Source organism: Scyliorhinus torazame, chromosome 4 (assembly GCF_047496885.1).
Source record: "Scyliorhinus torazame isolate Kashiwa2021f chromosome 4, sScyTor2.1, whole genome shotgun sequence".
NCBI lineage: Eukaryota > Metazoa > Chordata > Chondrichthyes > Carcharhiniformes > Scyliorhinidae > Scyliorhinus > Scyliorhinus torazame.
Genome location: NC_092710.1, coordinates 173,456,550 through 173,480,499, shown reverse-complemented (window position 1 = coordinate 173,480,499; position 23,950 = coordinate 173,456,550). Strand labels below are relative to the sequence as shown.

Below are 23,950 nucleotides of genomic sequence, written 5' to 3'. Positions count from 1 at the left end.
CTACCACACTCTTCAGTTGATGATTAGCCACCATGGAATTTCTATTAATAAAAGTAGCAATTGACACCGTGACCCTGCCAGGATCTCAATAATAACCCAACTGGTTCATGAATATCCTTCAGTAAAATTGTCTGCACTTACCGAATCTGGCCGATAAATGACTGCACTTCCACCCCAGTATGATTGAATCTTAATTGTCCTCTGAAATGGCAACGCCTTCTCAGGGCAGTAAGGGACTAACAATAAATGTCAGTTTTGGGGGCAGCACGGTGGCACAGTTGTTAGCACTGCTGCCTCACGGCACCAAGGTCCCAGGTTCGATACTGGCTCTGGGCCACTGTCACATTCACCCCGTGTTTGCGTGGGTTTCGCCCCCACAACCCAAAGATGTGCAGAGTAGGTGGATTGGCCACGCTAAATTGCCCCTTAAAAAAAATGTCAGTCTTGCCAGGAGTAACCAGAGAATGAAAAAATAACATAACTTTGCTTAGAATATACGTGACTCTGTAAGGCTGTGCACAGCCACAGTTCGAGCAAGGGCTCTTTATATTGATGTGCCAGATGTCTGAACAATCCTAACCTCCTCAGCACATAGAACACTTTGTGTTTTCTATTATTTCACTGTAATAGTTATACCATGAATTTTAGGACTAAAGCTTTACCTTTGCATATTGCTTTGCATGCCAGCACTTTATCTGAAGGTAGGACTGATAGTTAACATAGCAGTTAATGTTTACAAAATGCTGGTCAGGTATTGTATACTTAGAACTTTACATGTCGTAAAATATTTAAACAAGGACGTTCGGTAGTGCTAAAGGTGAGAAAAGGAGGAAAGGATCAAGCTGCATCGTTGCTAACCCACCTTGGATATGGATACAACTACAGGAAAACTACATTTAAAACGTGAAGTAGGATTAATTAGTGCGGTTTGTTTGATTGTGGGGACAATGATTGGCTCTGGCATCTACATGTCTCCGGAATGGGTGTTACGATACGTTGGGAGTCCTGGAGCCAGCCTCTTGATATGGACAGCCAGTGGGCTGATATGCACAATAGCCGCTTTCGCATATGTAGAACTTGGGACTACCATAAAAGAATCTGGCGGCGAGTACATATACATCTTTAGAAATTTTGGTCATGTCCCTGCCTTTCTGTGCTCCTGGACTTCTGTGTTTCTTGCTAGACCTGCCGGTATTGCAGCAATGTCTCTGAGTCTCGCGCAGTACGTTGCAGCTCCATTTTATGGTGAATGTCGACCACCATCAGCTGTGGTAAAATGCACGGCAGCTGCCAGCATTTTAATTCTAGGGATCATTAATGGTCTTAATGTGAAGCTGGCAACTCGTATTCAAAATGTTTTCACGTTTGCCAAACTACTATCCCTATTTATCATTGTGACCGGTGGAATAGTGTTGATCTTCAAGGGACACATACACAATTTTCAGAATGCCTTTAAAGGAACAATAGGAGAAATTGGGTCAGTGGGAATGGCATTCCAACAGGGGATGTGGTCTTATGATGGATGGAATAACTTAAATTACGTGACCGAAGAAATCAGACGCCCCCAGGTAAGTGCAAAACAAATGGTTTTTAGATAACACTTGATTCTTAAAAAACTACTGCATTACAATACTAATTATAATTACTATTAGCAACATCCTGTTTATGCTGAGCACCTAGTGCTCAGCCAGCATATAAAACCATGCAAACAATTGAATGTGACTGTTCTCTTTATAATCCTGTCTCCTATCGGGAAGCTTTTCTGTGAGTTTATTTAGTTAAGTAACTTTGGACAGTTGCTTTCTACTAAAATGGCAGATTAATTTTAACTTTTTCAAAAATCTTGAGAAGGTTTAGAAAATAGAGTGAGTGGGTGGAATTCTCCAGTCTCGTCCGTGGCGGACTCGTTGTGAGCGAGAACAGGCATTCCAGCCAAGCCTCTTGTTGCTCTGTTTCAGTCCCAACAGCGTCGCCAATACTGTGGGTATTTCTATTTATCTTCATGAACCACAAGCCTTTCCCTTATATCGATCAAATGACCACACAACCAGTTAGTTAGTTCAAAAGATGGTTTATTTACATACACAGGAGTTATCACAACATGCAACACAATATCTACGACGAGTTAAACTACACTTATCAGCTACAATAACCTATACTTAACTTCAGGGCAAACGGCACTGTGCAAATAGATAAAGGCCTTCATCTGGATTTCACTTGGCTGGTTGGAAGAAAGTGGCTCTGTCTCTGCTGGGCTCATCCGTCAGGTAGCAATCGTTGGTCTTGAACTTAGCTGGCTGTTCCTGCTGCAATTGGGTTGGCACAGGCCGGATCCAAAAGAGACAGAACATATGGCTGTGTCCTCTTTTATCCCTCTGGGATTTTGCGCTCTTTGGGGCGGTCCTTAACCTTGGACCCAATAGTTCGACAGGGCTCTGATCACTGTCTTCGATTTCGGCCAATAAAGGGGCGGGTGCTTTAGTAGCTGGGCGGGTCCTTAACGGTCATTGACCTTGGCAGTTGGGCTTTCTGAGTAAGGGGAGTGGCGCCGATCAGTCTGTGGCTGTACCGGTTGCTTGATTGGAGTTCTATTGTCCTGGGAAATGGGCCATTAAAATGCAAACCAGCGGTGGCTTCGATCAGGTCTGGTTACCTGTGTTTCAGATACAAATAGGGTCTGTATCTGTCTGAGTCCTGGGTTGGCCATAATTCCCATGGTCCTTTGCAGGTGGCCACCTTGGATGGCTACACCTCCATTCACTTTCAGCTGCACTGCAAATTCCCAGCTGTAAACGGAGGATGGAGGATTGGGTGGAACTTAATTCTGTCGAGAGAGGGAGAGAAAGAGGTAGGGTATTGAATAGTGTGGGAAACGCAGTTTCAATGCTCTATGTTGGGATGGGAGCACTGAATTGGTGGGGTGATGGGGGAGGAAGTGGGACAGCAATGCCAATGACATGCAGCGGGAAAGTAATTTTAATGGTTTAATATGCAGCGAATACTCATAAAGTCACAACGTTTAGAAATTCAGCGCTATCTTTATGATTAAGTTGGAAGCGCATATCAGGCATTTTCTTTCTTGACCAGCTAGTGCTGGTGGTGAGCAGGTAAGTAGTCTTTGAAGTGGAAGCTAATCTAATTCGAGCTGCCTGTCATCACTCTGGGATTGTTTTGGCAGAGGGGAGAGGAGGCGGGAAGATATTGCGAGTACAGTTGACTGCAACTGAAGAAAGGTTGAGAGTGAATTAAGTAAGTCTCGGGTGAGCCCCCCAAGACCGGGATGAGCAGCATTCTGCCACAGGTGCAAGGTTTTTCTTGAAACCCAGGTCTGCTTTGGAGGACGCACCCTTGCCAAGGTTCTGCCCTCTGTTATTGAATGCCTGCAGGCAAAATGGGTCTCGTACATCCAGTGTTCAGGGAGTGTCGAGCGGAGGAGGACTGGTGCAGAGGAAGAGTTGAACTTAGTGTCATTGAAGTGCAGCCAGCATGCCAACAAGGGATACCATCTGCAGCAGGACTTGATGCTGAGAGCGGTCAGGAAGGAGATAATCAAGGTAATGTCTGCGTAGAGCAATGGTGCATCCCACAGTCTACTGCTCCTACCTCAACTACATTCTGGTGTCGGAGTGGCCATTGTGATGAATGTAGGAATTTCAGCCATATTGTGTTACAGTTATTTGCTGCAGTAAGGGTTAAAAGTGTGACTGCTGCAGTCATGTTTTAAAAGAAATACTAGTTTGAAAAACAACTAAACGTTTGAGAGCCAGGGGTGCAATTAAGCCATCGTAAAAGCTTGGACTAAATGCAGTTTTGTTTGGATTAAGGGGGAGGGGGTTCCCTGTGGAATTTTCAGCTAGATAAAATGATGTCGTTACTGGGTGGAGCTAAGTTAGCAGGCATTTTGCAGAAAGCAGGTCAGTGGAGTTTTAGATGAAGCTGTGAACAGAAGTCAGGCAGTTTGCTCCCATTGCAGTTCAGTTGAAGATATTTCTGCATACAGATTTGCAGTCTTTCCATTTAGTTCCGAATGGTCTGATTAGGAGAGTTGATGTAGCTTCTGAAAGCATACAGCCAAAGTTTCTGCAGATCCATTCTTTAGACCGTGTCAGAGAACATCTCTGTAAAGCAGGTATGCCTCAGTGCTATCTATTTAAGGTGGGTTAAGAGCTGAGATGGTTCTTTTTGGGTGTTTGAGTGGGAATATAATAATAATATAATAATCGCTTATTGTCACAATTAGGCTTCAATGAAGTTACTGTGAAAGGCCCCGAGTCGCCATATTCTGGCGCCTGTTCGGGGTGGCCGGTATGGGAATTAAACCCACGCTGCTGCCTTGTTCTGCATTACAAGCCAGCTGTTTAGCCCACTGTGCTAAACCAGCCACTTGTCACTGCATTGTTTAGAATTTTCTGGTATGATGTTCAAGATATTTTAATACTGTGTTAGTAATAAAGTTTGTTTTTGATATAGCATGGGCGGGTTTCTCCATCCTGCCACATCCTTTGTCTGGTGTGGTGCACCCTCTCTGGCAGCGGGACTCTGTGTCCCAACAGCCGGCCAATGGGGTTTTCTACTGTGGGCACCCCACGCCATCGGGAAATCCACTGGCGTGAGTGCGCTGCTGCCAAAACAGAGGGTCCCGCCGACAGAGAATTCAGCTCCATATGAGCGGCATTGTCGCACAGTGGTTAGCACAGTTTCTTCACAGCTCCAGGGTCCCAGGTTCGATTCCGGGCTTGGGTCACTGTCTGTGCGGAGTGTGCACATTCTCCCCGTGCCTGCGTGGGTTTCCTCTGGGTGCTCTGGTTTCCTCCCACAGTCCAAAGACATGCAAATTAGGTGGATTGGCCATGCTAAATTGCCTTTTGTGTCCAAAACGTTTAGATGGGGTTACTGGGTTACGGGGATAGGGTAGATGTGTGGGCTTAGGTAGGGTGATGGACCGGTGCAGACTTGATGGGCCGAATGGCCTCTTTTTGCACTGTAAGTTCTATGTCTATGTCACCATATCCCTATTACTTCATGAGATCACTCCTTGAGCGAGGAATCTTTAAAGCCAGTGTCTTTAAAAGTCTTTAAAGCCAGTGGCTTTAAAAGTCATTGCGGAACCCAATTCCAGCGGCTCCTCCCTGGGCTCTACAAGGGACATGTGCGACATGTGTGACATATGTGGCACCCCGACATCACGACATAAAGAATTGATGTACTTCCTCTTTAAACAGGCCAGAGAATTGGTGCACTTTAGAACAGATCCAATGAGCTTGGTTGAAATTGTGGGCTTCAAGGCCATTGAATCTTTGGAATGGATTGGATTTGTTTTATTGTCACATGTACTGAGGTACATGGAAAGCATTGTTCTGCGTACAGTACAGGCAGATCATTCCATACATGAAAAAAAAAAGAACATACATAAATACACAATGTAAATACATAGACACAGGCATTGGGGTGAGCATACAGAGTGTTGTACTACTAAGTAGAGAAGATGTGTGAGGAGATCACTTCAGTCCATAACAGTGTCATTCGGGAGTGTGGTAACAGCGGGGAAGAAATTGTTTCTGAATCTGTTTTTGCGTGTTCTCAGTCTTTTGTATCTCCTGCCCGATGGAAGAAATTGGTAGAATGAGTAACCCGGATGGGAGGAGTCTTTGATTATGCTGCCCACTTTCCCAAGGCAGCGGGTGGTGTAGACAGGATGGGAGGCAGGTTTGTGTGATGGGCTGGGTTCTCGACTCTATAGTTTCTTATGGTCTTGGGCCGAGCAGTTGCCGTACCAGGCTGTGATGCAGCCAGATAGGATGCTTTCTATGGTGCATTTGTAAAAGTTGGTAAGAGTTAATGTGGGCATGCTGAATTTCCTTAGTTTCCTGAGGAAGTATAGACACTGTTGTGCTTTCTTGGTTATAGTATTGACGTGGGTCGACCAGGACAGATTGTTGGTGATGTGCACACCTAGGAATTTGAAGCTGTCAAATATCTCCACCTCAGCACCATTGATGCAGACAGGGGTGTGTACGATACTTCGCTTCCTGAAGTCATTGACCAGCTCTTTAGTTTTGCTGACATTGAGGGAGAGATTGTTGTCATTACACCAGTCCACTAGGTTCCCTATCTCCCTCCTGTACCCTGACTCCTCGTTGTTCGAGATCTGACCCACTACAGTCGTGCCATCAGCAAACTTGCAGATGGAGTTGGAGCCAAATTTTGCCAGACAGTCGTGTGCGTACAGGGAGTATAGCAGGGGCTAAGTACGCAACCTTGCAGGGGGTATTAAAAACTATCTTGCTTATCCTTACTGATTGTGGTCTGTGGGTCAGGAAGTCGAGGATCCAGTTGCAGAGGGAGGAGCCAAGTCCTAGGTTTTGGAGCTTTGATATGAGTTTGGCTGGGATTATGGTGTTGAAGGAGGAACTGTAGTCATTGAAGAGGAGTCTGACGTAGGAATCCTTGTTGGAGGAAAACACTCCCGTCATACCTGGATAGTTTGGAGGAGTATCTGCAGGGAGACAATGTTGAACCAGGAGGCCACACAATGTCTGCTTTGAGTCATGTGCCGTCCTTGTCTGGAGGCAAGATGACGACCCTGGGGTCTTGTATACACTCTACATATGCTGTTGCATGTCAGCAATGGAGGCAACACAGATGTTGCTTAAAAATGGTGCCTGGACCTCTGAACCAGTCAGCTGATAACGGATCTGGTGCCTTCTTGGTCACCATATTCCTCAAATAATTGGAATTGGCCAATGGTTGTATAATTGCAGTCTGCCAGCTCTTCTCACTGCAAACTGAAGTTCCGCGACTGCTATCAGTACCTGCACTGAGAAAACTAAATTCAGCCCAATTGGTATTATGGCTTTAAATCATGAATTGCACTTTGTTTTCTTCTCCCGCACTGTCACCCTGAACCCCAGTCTTTGTGAATGCACTTCCTCCCTTCGCATATTATTTGCTGGACTCATCTGATGAAAGAGCTATATTCCTAAAGCTCGTGATTCCAAATAAGACTTCTAAGACTTTTTACTGTACTCATCAACATTGTCATTTAGTACATAACTGTCTCAGAAGGAAAAAACAGTTCATTATTTTCAACCCCCCAGTTAAAATCAGTGATACTGACATCAGGTCCATTTTAAGGTATCCAAGACCAGCTTGAGCAATTTTACTGGTACCCTTCATTTCCAGGTTTTTGTTGGAACAATTGCTTCACATTGATGTCTATGAATTAAATGTCATTCTATCCTGAACTTCTTCAGAATGATCCTCAGTTCTAGCTTCTGCAACAAATTAAGAAACAAGTCATAGACCTTGAACCGGATTCTCTGTTCTTGAGACTAAGTGTTGACACCGGTCAGGATTAGTGGTCTTCTATGACAGCAAAATTGGTGTTGCACCTGGACCAATTCACCGACCATTAAGGAACTAGCAGGTGCACCACGTGGAACATGATCGATTCCTATGAGAAATGGTGCCGGATTCACTGGGCTTGGGATTGACAATGAGGAGGCTGACTAGCTGCAGCCACATATACACACTGTACTCCCCACACATACTCATCTCAGTCTATAAGATGGCAGTAAGAAGAGCAGCACCCGTTTCACGGACGCTGAACGCAAGACCCTAATGGCCACCGTAGAGGAGAGGCAGGCGACCCTGTGCCCATGTGAATAGGAAATTGCCAGCCGCTGCCGTTCACTGGACCAGGGCGCAGATGGCGTGAACAATACCGTGAGGACCGGACTGCTGTGCCGAAAGGAACTGCATGACCTCCTCGGGGCGGTCAGGGTGAGTAGGCAGCACCACTACCCCCACACAACACCCCTCCACCACCATTACACCCACACCTCCCCTCCACCTCCACCATCACCCCAACACCCCCCCACTCCACCCACACACGGGGTCACCCTCTACACCCCCCCTCCCACCCACCCCCCCCCCCCCCCACCACCCACCACCCCCCCACCCCCACAAGATAACGAGGACACCGACAAGAGCCCTCGACATGCATCTCGTGACACCGTGGAGCTTGAGTTCAGGCAAGAGTTTAGGGCAGCACGGTAGCATTGTGGATAGCACAATTGCTTCACAGCTCCAGGGTCCCAGGTTCGATTCCGGCTTGGGTCACTGTCTGTGCGGAGTCTGCACATCCTCCCCGTGTGTGCGTGGGTTTCCTTCGGGTGCTCCGGTTTCCTCCCACAGTCCAAAGATGTGCAGGTTAGGTGGATTGGCCATGATAAATTGCCCTTAGTGTCCAAAATTGCCCTTAGTGTTGGGTGGGGTTACTGGGTTATGGGGGTAGGGTGGAGGTGTTGACCTTGGGTAGGGTGCTCTTTCCAAGAGCCGGTGCAGACTTGATGGGCCGAATGGCCTCCTTCTGCACTGTAAATTCTATGAAAAAAGACACCGACTTTCCAGCACAGCTGTCTCCAACACCCCCCACCATCCCAGAGACACTCACTTCGGTTGGGCACTTTAATGAAGAGGCTCCTGGGACACTCCCTGATGTGCACCACATACATGCTGCCATGCTGCGGTACAACAGGGGGAGGATGGATGGAGGGTCATCCAAGCCCATGGACTAGCTGACAGTCCCATCAATTGAGGAAATGTAGTTACAGAGCCAGGGACTGCATGAGGAGTTGTCGGCGAGCATCCAGTACCTGTAGGTACAGGTGGGGGAGTTCAACCGCATGCAGCAGCAGGAAGTGGTGACATCGACACTGCGTGCCATTCTGGCCAACACCGGATGGGTGGCAAAGGTTTCAGCCATGGGTCATGATGTCCAAGGCCTGGGGCAATCTGTGCGGGTGGTGGCCAAGTCCCAGAACAAGGCTGCCCTCTCACAAGCTGCCATGTATCAGCCAGCTGGACATTGCAGCGGCACTCCAGAGTGTGATACAGTCACAGTGGGTCATCACTGACATAATGCCCGGGCGCTGGTCGACGTGGCTCAGACACAGAGGGCGGTGGCCCAGTCCCAGGGAAAATGGTGCAGTCACTGCCTGATGTAGCACAGACTCAGAAAGTGGTGGCACAGTCACTGGGTGATGAGGCGCAATCCCAGAATAGGTTGGCCCACTCCCTGTGCTCTTAGGCTGCGAGCATGGAGACCCTGGTCGAGGTGCAATTGGGGCTCCAGGACTGGCAGTGCCAGGTGGCGGGGCAGCCTGAGGAATTAACTCGACTCACACCCCTGTCCCATGCAGCAGGTACCCTGAGAGAGGAGGAGATGATGGGGCCCATGTTGCGGACTCCCGCAGGGAAGGTGTAGGAACATCACAACACCTCGGACTCCTCCCTCCCCCCCTCCCCCTCCTGACCCTGGCATATCATATGGGCAGCGGGCAGAACAGGGTGGCGCCATGCCACCTTGGACACCACAGCAGCAGCCGAACCCATCCAGGCCTGGTCGCCCCAGAAGACAGTTGGCAAAGGGGACCCAGGTCACAGGGCGTGAGTCGCAGCAGGCCGCCTCCACTCCTGATGTACCACTCATGGATTCACCTATGCATAGCATTAGGACCCATAAGGCTAAAAAGATAGACACCAGTTGGGTTGGCATGGATGCAGCACATAACATAGCTATAGCGGCTAGGGCACAAACTAGTATATATATGTTCACAATAAACACATGTTCACTACATTACAACCTGCCTTGGTGCTCCATCAGATGGATGTGAGGGATGGACTGGACTGGCTGCAGAAGGGGCGCTGGGGGCGAGGGGGTACTGGGCAGAGGGTTGGGGGGGGGGGGAGTGCTTGGACCACGGACCCCAGTACAGCCAGCACTGACTGCTCCCGTGCCCCACCTCCATTCCTCCTCCCCCCCCCCCCACCATGTCGCCCCTCTGCTGGAGGTCACTGCAGGCCACCATAATGAGGGAGACGCTCCATTTAAAAAATATATTTTTATTGGCATTTTTCAGTTTTTACAGAGTAACAACTCGATCTATAGTGCACCTGATATTTACATAGTGACATTCCTTACTTACAGAATTTTTAACATATATTCCCTCCATCTGCCCTCTCCGCCCCCCCCCCCCCCCCCCCCCCCGCCCCCCCGTGGGTAGTCTGTTTTTTTCCATAATACCAACTTCAACCCTGGGTGTCACACATTGTGCTCTGCTCGTTTCTGCTGTACAGTAAGAAGTCTTACAACACCAGGTTAAAGTCCAACAGGTTTGTTTCGAATCACTAGCTTTCAGAGCACTGCTACTTCCTCACGTGAATGCTGGACCTACAAGACCCGGCTGCGGAGGTGGTCCATGCGCCTGTTTGAATCTTTACCTCATACTCATACAGAGTCAAGACCAGTCCTGACTGCTTTACGACCATCCCTGGGACCCACAACACCCTGTTGGCAAAATTTTGGAAATAGACTGTGTCGCCCGCCACATTCCCAGATGGGTCTGGATTGGTGTGTTTCAGCATGTTCCTGCCAGTTGCATACACCTGGCAGGACCCATACATCTGGCAGGACAAGGCTCAGCCTCACCTACCGTTAACAATTCTGAGGGCCACTCTGGTGGTGGCATGTGGTGTGGTAAGTAATAAAAAAGGAAACAAGGCCAGTTGGGTTTCCGGGAAACCGGAGGTCTGTTTTTTTTTCATGCCGAGCTCAAATGTCTACTGCTGTGAGGTGCAGTCCGTACATGGTGGATCCCGTTTTGCTTCAGAAAGTTGGTGAACTCCACACCCTATGCTGTTGTACGATACCAGTGCTTCGGGAAGCCCATGAACACTAAAGGTTTGTCTGAGCCGCTCAGTAGTGGCCCTCAATGTCATTGTGGTCATTTGATGGACATCCATCGAATGGGCATCTACAATAATTAGACACAAGGCTCCTTGAAAGGGTCCATGTGAAGGTGGGACCATGGTCGGCCTGGCCACTCCCATCCTCGTTGCCACTACACCTCCTACTCCGCGAAGAGTCTCCTGGCGCCCGGCTCTCATTTGGGCCTGGATTAAGGCGGTGGCTCCGCTCCTTCATCTAGGTAGATCGTACTCTGGTGAGGCCGCAGAGACTCTGAGGTTACAGACACCATGGCCTCTGATTGGGTTATAACAGATACCTTACGGGCAACACGGTGGCACAGTGGTTAGCATTGCTGCCTACGGTGCTGAGGACCCGGGTTCGAATCCCGGCCCTGGGTCACTGTCCGTGTAGAGTTTGCACATTCTTCCCGTGTCTGCGTTGGTTTCACCCCCACACCCCAAAGATGTGCAGGGTAGGTGGATTGGCCACGCTAAATTGTTACTTAATTGGAAAAAATAATTGGGTATTCTAAAATTTAAAAAAATAAAAATAACAGATACCTTGGGGAAGACCCAAGAACAAGTGGGTTTGGGTCAGGTAAGAAGTGAAAACTGAAATCAAACCAGCTCCAATGCGCCCTCTTCTGGCTTTAACAGAGCTGTGTTGATTAGGATTGGTAGGCTGTTAATTAACACAGACCTTAGCAGAATAGCTTCAGAGCAATAAGAGAATTTCAATTGATTCAATTTAAATCAGCATGGATTTCCCAGGAACTGGGAAACTTGCAAGTGAAAACGAAATGAGATTGAGCCACGGCTTATGGAGATGTTTAAAGTTCAGGTTGTTTAATCTTGATAAAGGCTCTGTCCTTACAGCTTTGTCAGCTCCCTCTGAGAAACATTTCATAGATGGTTCTTGTCAGCCTAAAGGTTTCCGAGAGGTGTGGAGGCTCTCAAGCAGACACCAGCAGGATGTGAACCGACCCACCACAGATGTTTTCAATATTACAACGGCAAGGAAGTCAATCACCATACATGGCAGCGCCAACATGCTGTGGGGGATCAGTAGGTCCACTGGAGGGAGTTAAAAGGTAGGGAGGTACACAAGAAGGATAAACGCACAGGAGGGACAGACAGAGAAAGAGATGCACAGGAGGCAATAGCGAGAAGTCCAAGAGAAGTACAAGACTGCAGATGGCTCCACCCACACGAGAGATTTACAGACAGAGACTCAGATTCCTTGACCTATCTGAAATGCAGTGCTTTCACAGACTGAGACAGGCATTGTAACTGATCACCGATATCTGTGACCACCTTCAAGACGAGCTGTTCCCTGCTGGATTTCATGGCCGTGTATTGCCCATTGCTATCAAAAATCACCAACAACACACTCCAAGTTTGCTATCCGGCAAATTTAAAAATGTCACTTTGTAGTCCAATATCCAAGCCATTTATATGTATGAATGTATTTTCCAACCAGCGACTGGGCCTTCCATGCTGCTGGGAGCACAGTAGGTGCTTGGAGATGCCTCCCACGCCGCCCCCACCACCTGCCACCCACCCCCCTCTCCCTCTCGATGTATTGCAAAGTTGGACTCCCATTTAATCCCAACATCAGGACCCTGACCCAAAACATAAGGGCGATTCTCCGGAGTCATTACGCTCTCGCTCAAAGTAAACGAGGCTGGTGAATAGTGGGAGAGGCCAAAAATGAGAACCACACTGGCGCCAAACAGTTTGTGATGCAACCGACCCGCTCCCTTAGGTCGGGATCTCACTGTAGCGCAGCGAGAAACGATTTATCACCACCTAAGCCCAATTTCCATACAAGTAACGAGAGCCCCCCCATATCCAACGGCCTCCCCAGCAAGCGGTCACGCTGGCGCCGATTAGTACTCCTTTTGAATAACGGAAGGGCTTCCGCGGGAAGCTGCGGAGGTGAGTAGCCATCTTTGCTCATGTTGCTAACTTTTGGTTGGTTCACTTGGCTCTGTTTTATAACCTTTGTTCTCGAGTCGGCAGGTATCTTTATGATACCGCCACGAGGTTCAAATTTGAGTAATGACCAATAACTCAATACATCGAGTATTAGTATTAGTAAGATTTAAATCAAAGCACATTTATTATACACAGTAATCGCTACTCATGCACAAATTCTACGTCTAATCTATTTCTACCACTAACAGGCCTGTACTTAACTTCGGACTGGCCCACCAGGTCAGGGGAACAAATGGCCTTTCGTTCGGGTTTTGAGTCTGCGGGATTCGAAGTTGGTACGGATTGATAGCTAGGAGCGCCTATCTCGTAGCGAGCGTTGACTTGAGACTTACGATCTCTCGGCGGCAGTTGAACCGGTCACGGTCAATGTTGGTTCGCGTTGCTGGGTGACCCGGTCAAGAAGAACGATTTGAACTTGGGGGCTCAACTTTATAGTCCCCAGGGGCTTCCCGCCTTTCGGGGCAGACCCTGTACCTGGTTCTAGGTGATTGGGCTTCATTCCAATCGCTTGGTTCGATTTCTCCAATGCTGGAGCGGTTCCCTGATCGATGGGCGGTCTTGAGGTGTCCATTAACCTCTTTTGTGTTGGCTCCTGCTGGCGCCGGGGAGTCTGGCTTAGTTTTGTTTGTCCCAAATGTTGCTATTGTTCCCGGGGATTGCTTATTAGTATGTAGATGGTTGCTACATTATTATGCAGATGGCTGCTATTATCGATGCTGTCTGGGCCTTTGCAGAGTTAAATACACAGCAAACTTGCACCTGCTGGTTTCTGCCTGTGTTGGCTGAATTTCCCTTCAGCCTTTGCCATTCACCATTTTAAATCGGGACTTGGCCAACTCAGGTGGCTACACACCCTCCTTGTGATCCTAACGCGAAGCGTGAAGGATCACATAACTGCGTTGCTTTCCATTCCCTGACCCAGCAAGCACTCTTCTATGGCCTCTACATTGACCATAACTATGCAAGAAAATCTTAACTGACATTCTGAGGGGCGCTATGTCAAACAGGGACATGCATTACAAAACAAGGAAATGGGAACCTCTAACTATCCTTAATACACTACACTCACTCAAATATTTCATCACACTAACTTCCTAAACCATACAAACAAAATCATAGCAGTTTTATACACATTTTCCTGGCTTGGCAGTCAAGCTCAGGATTGTACAATTGCTCATGAACATTTCTTGATTTACAACAAAACGCAAATGAATGCTCTTTATTATAGATCGCGGGGGTTGGGGCTCTGGTCGTATCCGAAAATAGGGGATCTTATTCTATATACCAGGGTGCGAGCGCGGTAGGCTCTCCTTCTCCACTTTCTCAGACGAATAGTCTGCACGATGCAGCAGAGTATCGCTAATACCAATAGGGATTCTATCACGTAGGACAGGGAGTACCAGGTTATACACCTGTCACACCAAGATGGTGTGGTGTCGCTTGTGACTGGGCTCTGGGTACTGTAGGGAAGTGAATCAGTAACGGCTGGGGGGCTTGAGGTCATGGGGTTTGCGTTCGTGCGCAACCAAATGTCCATTATAATGATGAACAATCCGGAGGATGTCCTCATGGTTCTTCTTCTTTCACTTCTCTTCTCTTCTCTTCTCCGGTCCTGGAGCTTCTGGAGTTCTGTGTGATCAAGCATAGTGTCTGTTACTACGTTGTGTTAATATCTCGTATGATAGTCTGTCTGTCCTTTAGTGCCAATTACTCCCTTTATAATTGGTCACTATGTGTGACTCCCTCAATTTTTTTTTCAAAAACCGAATTTCAGGACAAGACACACTTACAGATATGAACCAGTGCGAGCCGTCTCGCAGGCTGTGCGGTTTACCATCCAAATGTTTGAGGATGTAAATAGCATAAGGTTGGCAACCTAAGGGTTACCTGAAAACAAAAGAAAACTTTTTCTGAACCAAACTTTGCCAAAATGAGGTGCGTATGGGCAGCTACGGGTAAGAGTTAGATGGAGTCCCCGGGTAGGACGGTGACCAATGCCGTGTCTCTCCTACCCGAGCGTAGTTGACCAGAGGGGGGTTCCCAGGCAGGGCGGGTCCCAAGCTGTTTCTCCACTGCCTGAGCAACCGACAAGAACGGGCAAAAAATGTAGTCATCGTGGGGGCTGCCGTATTGGTTCCTTCCTCGAACCAGAAGAGTAGTTACGAACGGGGGTCTGGGTTTCCGTCGACAGACGAGTTCCTCTGAACTGGCGTCTGGGACCTTAACATGTCTCTGTGGACAAACTAGTTCCGCTGAACTGGCGTCTGGCCAAACTAGTTTCTCTGACTGCCAGTGGGCGTCAGAAGGGTGGTGGCGTGGGGCCGTGGAAATTTTTTTTTCCGGTCGAACATACAACATTTAACAAAACACTACAAACAACATAAAACATGCTGCTGGTTCCATCAGAAAGGACACCGTTTTCTCCCAAGCGGTTCCTTTTCAAACATCATCTGGACACCTCAGTTATCAGTCGCGAACAGGGTCGCAAAGGGGTTCTCGTTTTGGGAGTCAGACTCAAGGTCGTCATCTTCTCCCGATGCCAAACTCTCGAGTGGATCAGGGCTGATAGGGCTGCATGGTGTGATTTTGGATCGCTCTCATCGTTCCGGATGAGTTTGTACGAATTATCTCGGTGCCAAAAGGTGGTGTCTAGTTCTGTGGGGATGGAATTGGGGTCGTCATTGTAGCTCGGTGGTTGGTGGTGGGGTTTGTTTGAGAAAGTGATCGTGAAGGGATCACTCGAATCGTGCTCAGAATCGCTGGGTGTCGGTCCTGTTGCATGGGGATAGTAGGGAGGTGTGCTGTGGCTATTGTCTGAGTCACAGTCGCTGTCGCTGTTGCTGCAGTCAGTGGGCATTCTGGGGCGGAGTGTATATTTCGGGGGTGGAGTCGAGGTTGAGTCCGTGGCTGGGCTGGACGTGTTGGGGGATGGTAGGGTTACGTTGGCTGTGGGCGGGGTGTGGTGTGCTGTGTCGAGCATGACATGGTGTGCGTGGTTAGACTGTGTTCCATATGCCTTCAGCTGGTTGATATGGAACCACGCAGTCTTTCCATTGGGGTACTTTATCTTGTAGACGGAAGGGCTTACTTTGTCCGCAATGGAATACAGACCCGAGTACTTTGGAGACAGGAATGCGCTGGGGTTGTATACGGAGAGCATGACTTGCTGTCCTACACTGAATTCAGTCGCATGCACTGTCTTATCGAAACAAGCCTTGCTCTGTTTCTTTCTTGTGCCCAATTTCACTGCGGCTGCTAGCTGAGCCATTTTAATGTTTTCCACTAATTGTTCGACTGTTTTCTCGTGTGTGAGGGCCGTCACTTCGGGGCTGGTCAAATCTAAACCTAATAAAAATTCTGTCCCTTTCATGGGGCGTCCGGTCATGAGGGTGTGTGGGGTGTAACCTGTAGAAGTTGAAACTGTATTTCGCAAAAACATCAGCGCAAAAGGGAGGACTGAGTCCCAAGTGGTGTTGTTTTGTTAGACCATTTTTCTGAGGGTGGATTTTAGCGTCCGATTCATGCGCTCCATGATACCACTTGACTGGGGGTGGTATGCAATGTGGAATTTTTGGGTAATGCCAAATATCGTGAGGACGTTCTTCATGACACGTCCCGTAAAATGGGAACCTTGGTCGGATTCAATGCTGCGGGGGAGTCCCCATCTCGTAAAGATGTGGTGGGTTAAAATCTTGGCTGTGGTCTTTGCCGTGTTAGTTCTGGATGGAAATGCTTCCACCCATTTGGTAAATGTGTCTATCACCACGAGTACATATTTATAACATTTCTGCAAGGGGGCAATGGTCCCATAAAATCAATCTGGAGGTTAGTCCAGGGGCCATTAACGGGTCGGGTGTGACAGATCTGAGCCTTTTTGGCGTATTTGTCCGGATTTTTCTTGGCGCAGATAAGACAATTCTCAATAGAACATAGAACATAGAACAATACAGCGCAGTACAGGCCCTTCGGCCCACGATGTTGCACCGAAACAAAAGCCATCTAACCTACACTATACCATTATCATCCATATGTTTATCCAATAAACTTTTAAATGCCCTCAATGTTGGCGAGTTCACTACTGTAGCAGGTAGGACATTCCACGGCCTCACTACTCTTTGTGTAAAGAACCTACCTCTGACCTCTGTCCTATATCTATCACCCCTCAGTTTAAAGTTATGTCCCCTCGTGCCAGCCATTTCCATCCGCGGGAGAAGGCTCTCACTGTCCACCCTATCCAACCCCCTAATCATTTTGTATGCCTCTATTAAGTCTCCTCTTAACCTTCTTCTCTCCAACGAAAACAACCTCAAGTCCATCAGCCTTTCCTCATAAGATTTTCCCTCCATACCAGGCAACATCCTGGGTAAATCTCCTCTGCACCCGCTCCAAAGCCTCCACGTCCTTCCTATAATGCGGTAACCAGAACTGTACGCAATACTCCAAATGCGGCTGTACCAGAGTTCTGTACAGCTGCAACATGACCTCCTGACTCCGGAACTCACTCCCTCTACTAATAAAGGCCAACACTCCATAGGCCTTCTTCACAACCCTATCAACCTGGGTGGCAACTTTCAGGGATCTATATACATGGACACCTAGATCCCTCTGCTCATCCACACTTTCAAGAACTTTTCCATTAGCCAAATATTCCACATTCCTGTTATTCCTTCCAAAGTGAATCACCTCACACTTCTCTACATTAAACTCCATTTGCCACCTCTCAGCCCAGCTCTGCAGCTTATCTATATCCCTCTGTAACCTGCTACTTCCTTCCACACTATCGACAACACCACCGACTTTAGTATCGTCTGCAAATTTACTCACCCACCCTTCTGCGCCTTCCTCTAGGTCATTGATAAAAATGACAAACAGCAACGGCCCCAGAACAGATCCTTGTGGTACTCCACTTGTGACTGAACTCCATTCTGAACATTTCCCATCAACCACCACCCTCTGTCTTCTTTCAGCTAGCCAATTTCTGATCCACATCTCTAAATCACCCTCAATCCCCAGCCTCCGTATTTTCTGCAATAGCCTATCGTGGGGAACCTTATCAAACGCTTTGCTGAAATCCATATACACCACATCAACTGTTCTACCCTCGTCTACCTGTTCAGTCACCTTCTCAAAGAACTCGATAAGGTTTGTGAGGCATGACCTACCCTTCACAAAGCCATGCTGACTATCCCTGATCATATTATTCCTATCTAGATGATTATAAATCTTGTCTCTTATAATCCCCTCCAAGACTTTACCCACTACAGACGTGAGGCTCACCGGTCTATAGTTGCCGGTGTTGTCTCTGCTCCTCTTTTTGAACAAAGGGACCACATTTGCTATCCTCCAGTCCTCTGGCACTATTCCTGTAGCCAATGATGACATAAAAATCAAAGCCAATGGTCCAGCAATCTCTTCCCTGGCCTCCCAGAGAATCCTAGGATAAATCCCATCAGGTCCCGGGGACTTATCTATTTTCAGCCTGTCCAGAATTGTCAACACCTCTTCCGTACGTACCTCAATGCCATCTAATCTATTTACCTGGAGCTCAGCATTCTCCTCCACAACATTATCTTTTTCCTGAGTGAATACTGACGAAAAATATTCATTTCGTATCTCGCCTATCTCTTCAGACTCTACACACAACTTTCCATCCCTGTCCTTGACTGGTCCTACTCTTTCCCTAGTCATTCGCTTATTCCTGACATACCTATAGAAAGCTTTTGGGTTTTCCTTGATCCTTCCTGCCAAATACTTCTCATGTCCCCTCCTTGCTCGTCTTAGCTCTCTCTTTAGATCCTTCCTCGCTACCTTGTAACTATCCATCGCCCCAACTGAAACTTCACACCTCATCTTCACATAGGCCTCCTTCTTCCTCTTAACAAGAGATTCCACTTCTTTGGTAAACCACGGTTCCCTCGCTCGGCACCTTCCTCCCTGCCTGACCGGTACATACTTATCAAGAACACGCAGTAGCTGATCCTTGAACAAGCTCCACTTATCCAGTGTGTCCAACACTTGCAGCCTACTTCTCCACCTTATCCCCCTCAAGTCACGTCTAATGGCATCATAATTTGCCTTCCCCCAGCTATAACTCTTGCCCTGCGGTGTATACTTATCCCTTTCCATCCTTAACGTAAACATCACCGAATTGTGGTCACTGTCCCCAAAGTGCTCACCTACCTCCAAATCCAACACCTGGCCTGGTTCATTACCCAAAACCAAATCCAATGTGGCCTCGCCTCTTGTTGGCCTGTCAACAAACTGTGTCAGGAAACCCTCCTGCACACACTGTACAAAAAACGACCCATCTAATGTACTCGAACTATATCTTTTCCAGTCAATATTTGGAAAGTTAAAGTCTCCCATAATTACTACCCTGTTACTTTCGCTCTTATCCAGGATCATCCTCGCCATCCTTTCCTCTACATCCCTAGAACTATTTGGAGGCCTATAGAAGACTCCCAACAGTGTGACCTCTCCTTTCATGTTTCTAACCTCAGCCCATACTACCTCGGAAGATGAGTCCCCATCTAGCATCCTCTCCGCCACCGTAATACTGCTCTTGACTAGCAGCGCCACACCTCCCCCTCTTTTGCCTCCTTCTCTGAGCTTACTAAAACACCTAAACCCCGGAACCTGCAACATCCATTCCTGTCCCTGCTCTATCCATGTCTCCGAAATGGCCACAACATCGAAGTCCCAGGTACCAACCCATGCTGCCAGTTCCCCTACCTTATTTTGTTTACTCCTGGCATTGAAGTAGACACACTTCAAACCACCTACCTGAACACTGGCCCCCTCCTGCGACGTCAAATCTGAGCTCCTGACCTCTATACTCTCATTCTCCCTTACCCTAAAACTACAATCCAGGTTCCCATGCCCCTGCTGCATTAGTTTAAACCCCCGCAAAGAGCACTAACAAATCTCCCCCCCAGGATATTTGTGCCCCGCAGGTTCAGATGTAGACCATCCTGTCTGTAGAGGTCCCACCTTCCCCAGAAAGAGCCCCAGTTATCCAGAAATCTGAATCCCTCCCGCCTGCACCATCCCTGTAGCCACGTGTTTAATTGCTCTCTCTCCCTATTCCTCATCTCACTATCACGTGGCACGGGCAACAACCCAGAGATAACAACTCTGTTTGTTCTAGTTCTGAGCTTCCATCCTAGCTCCCTGAAAGCCTGCCTGACATCCTTATCCCCTTTCCTACCTATGTCGTTAGTGCCAATGTGGACCACGACTTGGGGCTGCTCCCCCTCCCCCTTAAGGACCCGGAAAACACGATCCGAGACATCACGTACCCTTGCACCTGGGAGGCAACATACCAAACGTGAGTCTCTCACGCTCCCACAAAATCTCCTATCTGTGCCCCTGACTATCGAGTCCCCAATTACTAATGCTCTGCTCCTCTCCCCCCTTCCCTTCTGAGCAACAGGGACAGACTCCGTGCCAGAGGCCCATACCCCATGGCTTACCCCTGGTAAGTCCCCCCCCCCACAAGTATCCAAAGCAGTATACTTGTTTCTCAGGGGAACGACCGCAGGGGATCCCTGCACTGACTGTTTTTTCCCAGTCCCTCTTACAGTTACCCATCTATCTCCAATCTTTGGTGTAACTAATTCCCTGAAGCTGCTATCTATGACCCCCTCTGCCTCCCGAATGATCCGAAGTTCTTCCAACTCCAGCTCCAGTTCCCTAACTCGGTCTTGGAGGAGCTGGAGATGGCAGCACTTCCTGCAGGTAAAATCAGCAGGGACACTAACGGCATCCCTCACCTCAAACATCCTGCAGGAGGAACATTGCACTCCCTTCCCTGCCATCCCTCTAACTTTCTACCAAGATCTGGCTAACAACTAAATTAAATTTTTTATATAAAAAAAATATTAATAACAATAATAAAATATGGTACTTACCTCACACCAATGGGTTTTATTATTAGGTTAGAGGAGGAGGGCGGGTGGGAGACACTACACGTGTAGTGTCTCGGGTTTCCTCTCCACCAGAATTTATTGGTGAGGGTCTTCCCAGACGTCCGTGGGTCGACTTCCTGTTCCCACCTTAAACACTAAAATTAAAAAAAAATTTAAAGGAGAGACTTACCTCCCAGAAATCACTTCCGCACTGCCCCCCGTCCGCTCCTGCTGAAATCGACTTGGCCTGCAAGGTAAGTAAGTTGTTAATCAGTACTTACCTCACCCAGGCTGCGACCTTTTAAACGGTCCCCTCTGCCTCGCAGCTCCCGCGCTTTTTCAAATTCCCGCGCTGTTTCTAAGGTCCCAGCTCTCACTCCCGAACTAAACAGCTGACCTGCAAGGTAAGTAAGTTAATCAGTACTTACCTCACCCCAGGCAGCGACCTTTTAAACGGTCCCCTCTGCCTCGCAGCTCACGCGCTGTTTCTAAGGTCCCAGCTCTCACTCCCGAACTAAACAGCTGACCTGCAAGGTAAGTAAGTTAATCAGTACTTACCTCACCCCAGGCAGCGACCTTTTAAACGGTCCCCTCTGCCTCGCAGCTCCCGCGCTGTTTCTAAGGTCCCAGCTCTCACTCCCGAACTAAATAGCTGACCTGCAAGGTAAGTAAGTTAATCAGTGCAAGGTAAGTAAGTTAATCAGTGCAAGGTAAGTAAGTTAATCAGTGCAAGGTAAGTAAGTAAGTCAATGTAGTGATTTACATCGTCTTTTAAACTCGGCCACCAGCAGAGCTGCCTGAGGTGGGCTGTAGTGGGATCGATTCCCTGATGTCCATGACCGTCATGGAACAAACAAATCAGTTGATTCCTGTCCTGTTCAGGAACCACATAAAGGGTGTCTTTTAACACCACACCGTCATGTGTGGTCAGTGCATTTCTAAACCTCTCGTAGGGTGCTGGATAGTTTCCTTTCAAAATCTCCCTGAGGTTGCTGTCCTGCTTCTGGGCCTGCACTAGATCCTCGATCTTAGTCTGCGAGACATGAACTGCATTCACTGGTGCGCTTTCAGGGGGTGTCCAAAAATATCCATGCCTGGAACCTGCCTTAGCCAGTGCGTCGGCCTTTACCTTTCCAGAGAGGGAGGAACGATGGTAACTTAGAACTTTGACTATACCAAAACTCTGTTCTGTGCTCTCTCTAAGATGTGACGGAGCAATGGGGCTGAAGGGAGGGGTTTTCCGTCTGCGGAAACAAATCCTCTTGCTTTCCGCAGGGGCAGGAATTCCGTAAGGCTGTTGCAGACATAGAGGCTGTCTGAGTATATGTCTGCTGGGCTGGGGAAGGAATCTGGGTGTTCCACTATGTATGCGATGGCCGCAAGTTCTGCCGCCTGTGCGCCTAAGTGTCCTGGAAGTTTTATTGCTAGTTCTTCTCGGGCGCATCCCTGCACGTCCTCGATGTAAATACTGCATCCAGTTCTGCGCTTCCCTTCTAATATTGTGGAAGATCCATCCACATATATCTTTATGGGTTCGCACATGTCTGTGTGCTTGGGGCTCTGGGTTGAACTACCTATCTTTCTGGGGGGTGTTTTAGCAATAAAGGGGCCTGTGTCGTGGTGTGGAGAGATAATTTCACATTCGTGGGGGGTTCCGGGGTACTGTAAGCTGTCGGCTAAAAAAGTGTGGGTCTTTGTCCTTTTAACAGTGATGTCCCGTCCCTGCAAAAGAAGGGTCCATCTGGCTGCTCTTATCTGACTAACTGTACCGTCCTTGAGTCGTCCGTCCAGTAAAAGTTGGGTGGGGGTGTGTTCTGTGAGGATTGTGATGGGGTTTAGTCCGGTAATGTACGAAAAATACTGTACTGCCCAGAATACTGCGAGCAGGTGCCTTTCACAGGCTGAAAATCCCTGCTCCACAGCATCTAAAACTCTGGAGGCGTAAGCCACGGGCCTTAACTGTTCGTGCCGTTCCTGGAGGAGCACGGCTGAAAGGGTGCAGTCTGTGCTTGCTACCTCTATAGCGTAAGGGGAAAGCGGGTTGGAACATGTAGTGCGGGGGCTGCTATGAGTGCTTGCTTCAATGCATCCACAGCATCCGTATGCTGGTGAAGCCATTCCCAGGGGGCTCCTTTCTTTAGGAGGTCTGAGAGGGGTGCTGCCTTGCTGGCGAAACCGTCAATGTGGGTTCGGCAGTAGCCAACCACTCCTAAAAATGACCGGAGGGCAGAAAGGTTCTGGGGAAGGGGAAATTTAGCAATCGAGTCAATCCTTTTGTGCTCGATCTCGCGTTTACCATGTGTGATAGTTGTACCTAAATATATCACCTTATCTTCCAAACTCTGGGCCTTTTTGGGGTTAACTTTACAACCAATTGAATGTAAGAGTTACAGGAGTTCGAACAGAAGCTCAATGTGCTCTTCCTTGGTGTCTGTCTGCAGTAGTAGGTCGTCTACGTACTGGACCAGACATTCGGGGCGAGAGAATTTGGCTAAACCATTTGCCAGCTGTCGGTGGAAAATAGAGGGGGAGTTGTGGAATCCTTGTGGAAGGCATGTCCACGTGTACTGTTGATTTTTAAAGGTGAAGGCAAATTTGTACTGGCACGCCTTTGCCAATGGAATGGACCCGAATCCATTACTGATGTCCAAAACCGTAAAGAATCGGGAATTGAGTCCCTGCTTGAGCATGGTCTCGGGACTTGTGGCTATTGTGGGGGCTGCTGCGGGGGTGATTTTGTTGAGTTCCCGGTAATCGATGGTCAGTCGCCATGATCCATCGGGCTTTCTCACTGGTCAAATCAGGGCTTTATTAGTGGAGGCGACTGATCTGAGTGCGCCCTGCTCTCATAAGCTGTCGATAACTTTTGCGATTTCTCCCTCTGCCTCTTGGGGAAGTCCATACTGTTTTTGGGGTCTTGGGTCAGGTCCTGTGATTTGTACTGAACCAGTCATCCGGCCACAGTCGTGTATGTGGGTCACGAATGCTGTCCTGTTTTTCTGTAAAACTGCCCTAACCTGCTTGTCCGTGCTAAGCGTGGTCGGGTTAAACCAAAATCCGCCTCCTGCACTGATTTTGTTGGCGTATTCACCTATTGTGAGCGTTGTGGGGGCTCTTGCAGACTTTGCCTTTTTCCAGACACACTAGTTGACTGGATCAAATGATAGATTGTGGGAATTCATGAAGTCTGTTCCCAGAATGTGTTCTGCTGTGTGGGGCAGGTCAACTAAAACCACGGGGTGCTTGGTGGTGATGTGGCCGATTTGAATGGGTACAGGGGCTGTGATGTGTCC

At 48.3% G+C, this 23,950-nt stretch overlaps 1 protein-coding gene across 4 annotated transcripts in view; it reads left to right on the top strand.

Annotated features, from left to right (window-relative positions):
• The first annotated feature begins 808 nt into the window (after positions 1-808).
• The window catches only part of LOC140410599 (b(0,+)-type amino acid transporter 1), a 72,165-nt gene continuing 49,023 nt past the window's right edge, over positions 809-23,950 (top strand). For 2 of the 4 annotated variants that reach the window (XM_072498881.1, XM_072498883.1), the window contains exon 1: positions 810-1,568. In XM_072498881.1, the coding sequence (XP_072354982.1) occupies positions 870-1,568 (699 nt within the window). In that variant the 5' untranslated portion in view covers positions 810-869. Of the gene's footprint in view, positions 1,569-23,950 lie in introns of all 4 variants that reach the window. The other 2 variants (XM_072498880.1, XM_072498879.1) reach the window with 2 other exon arrangements.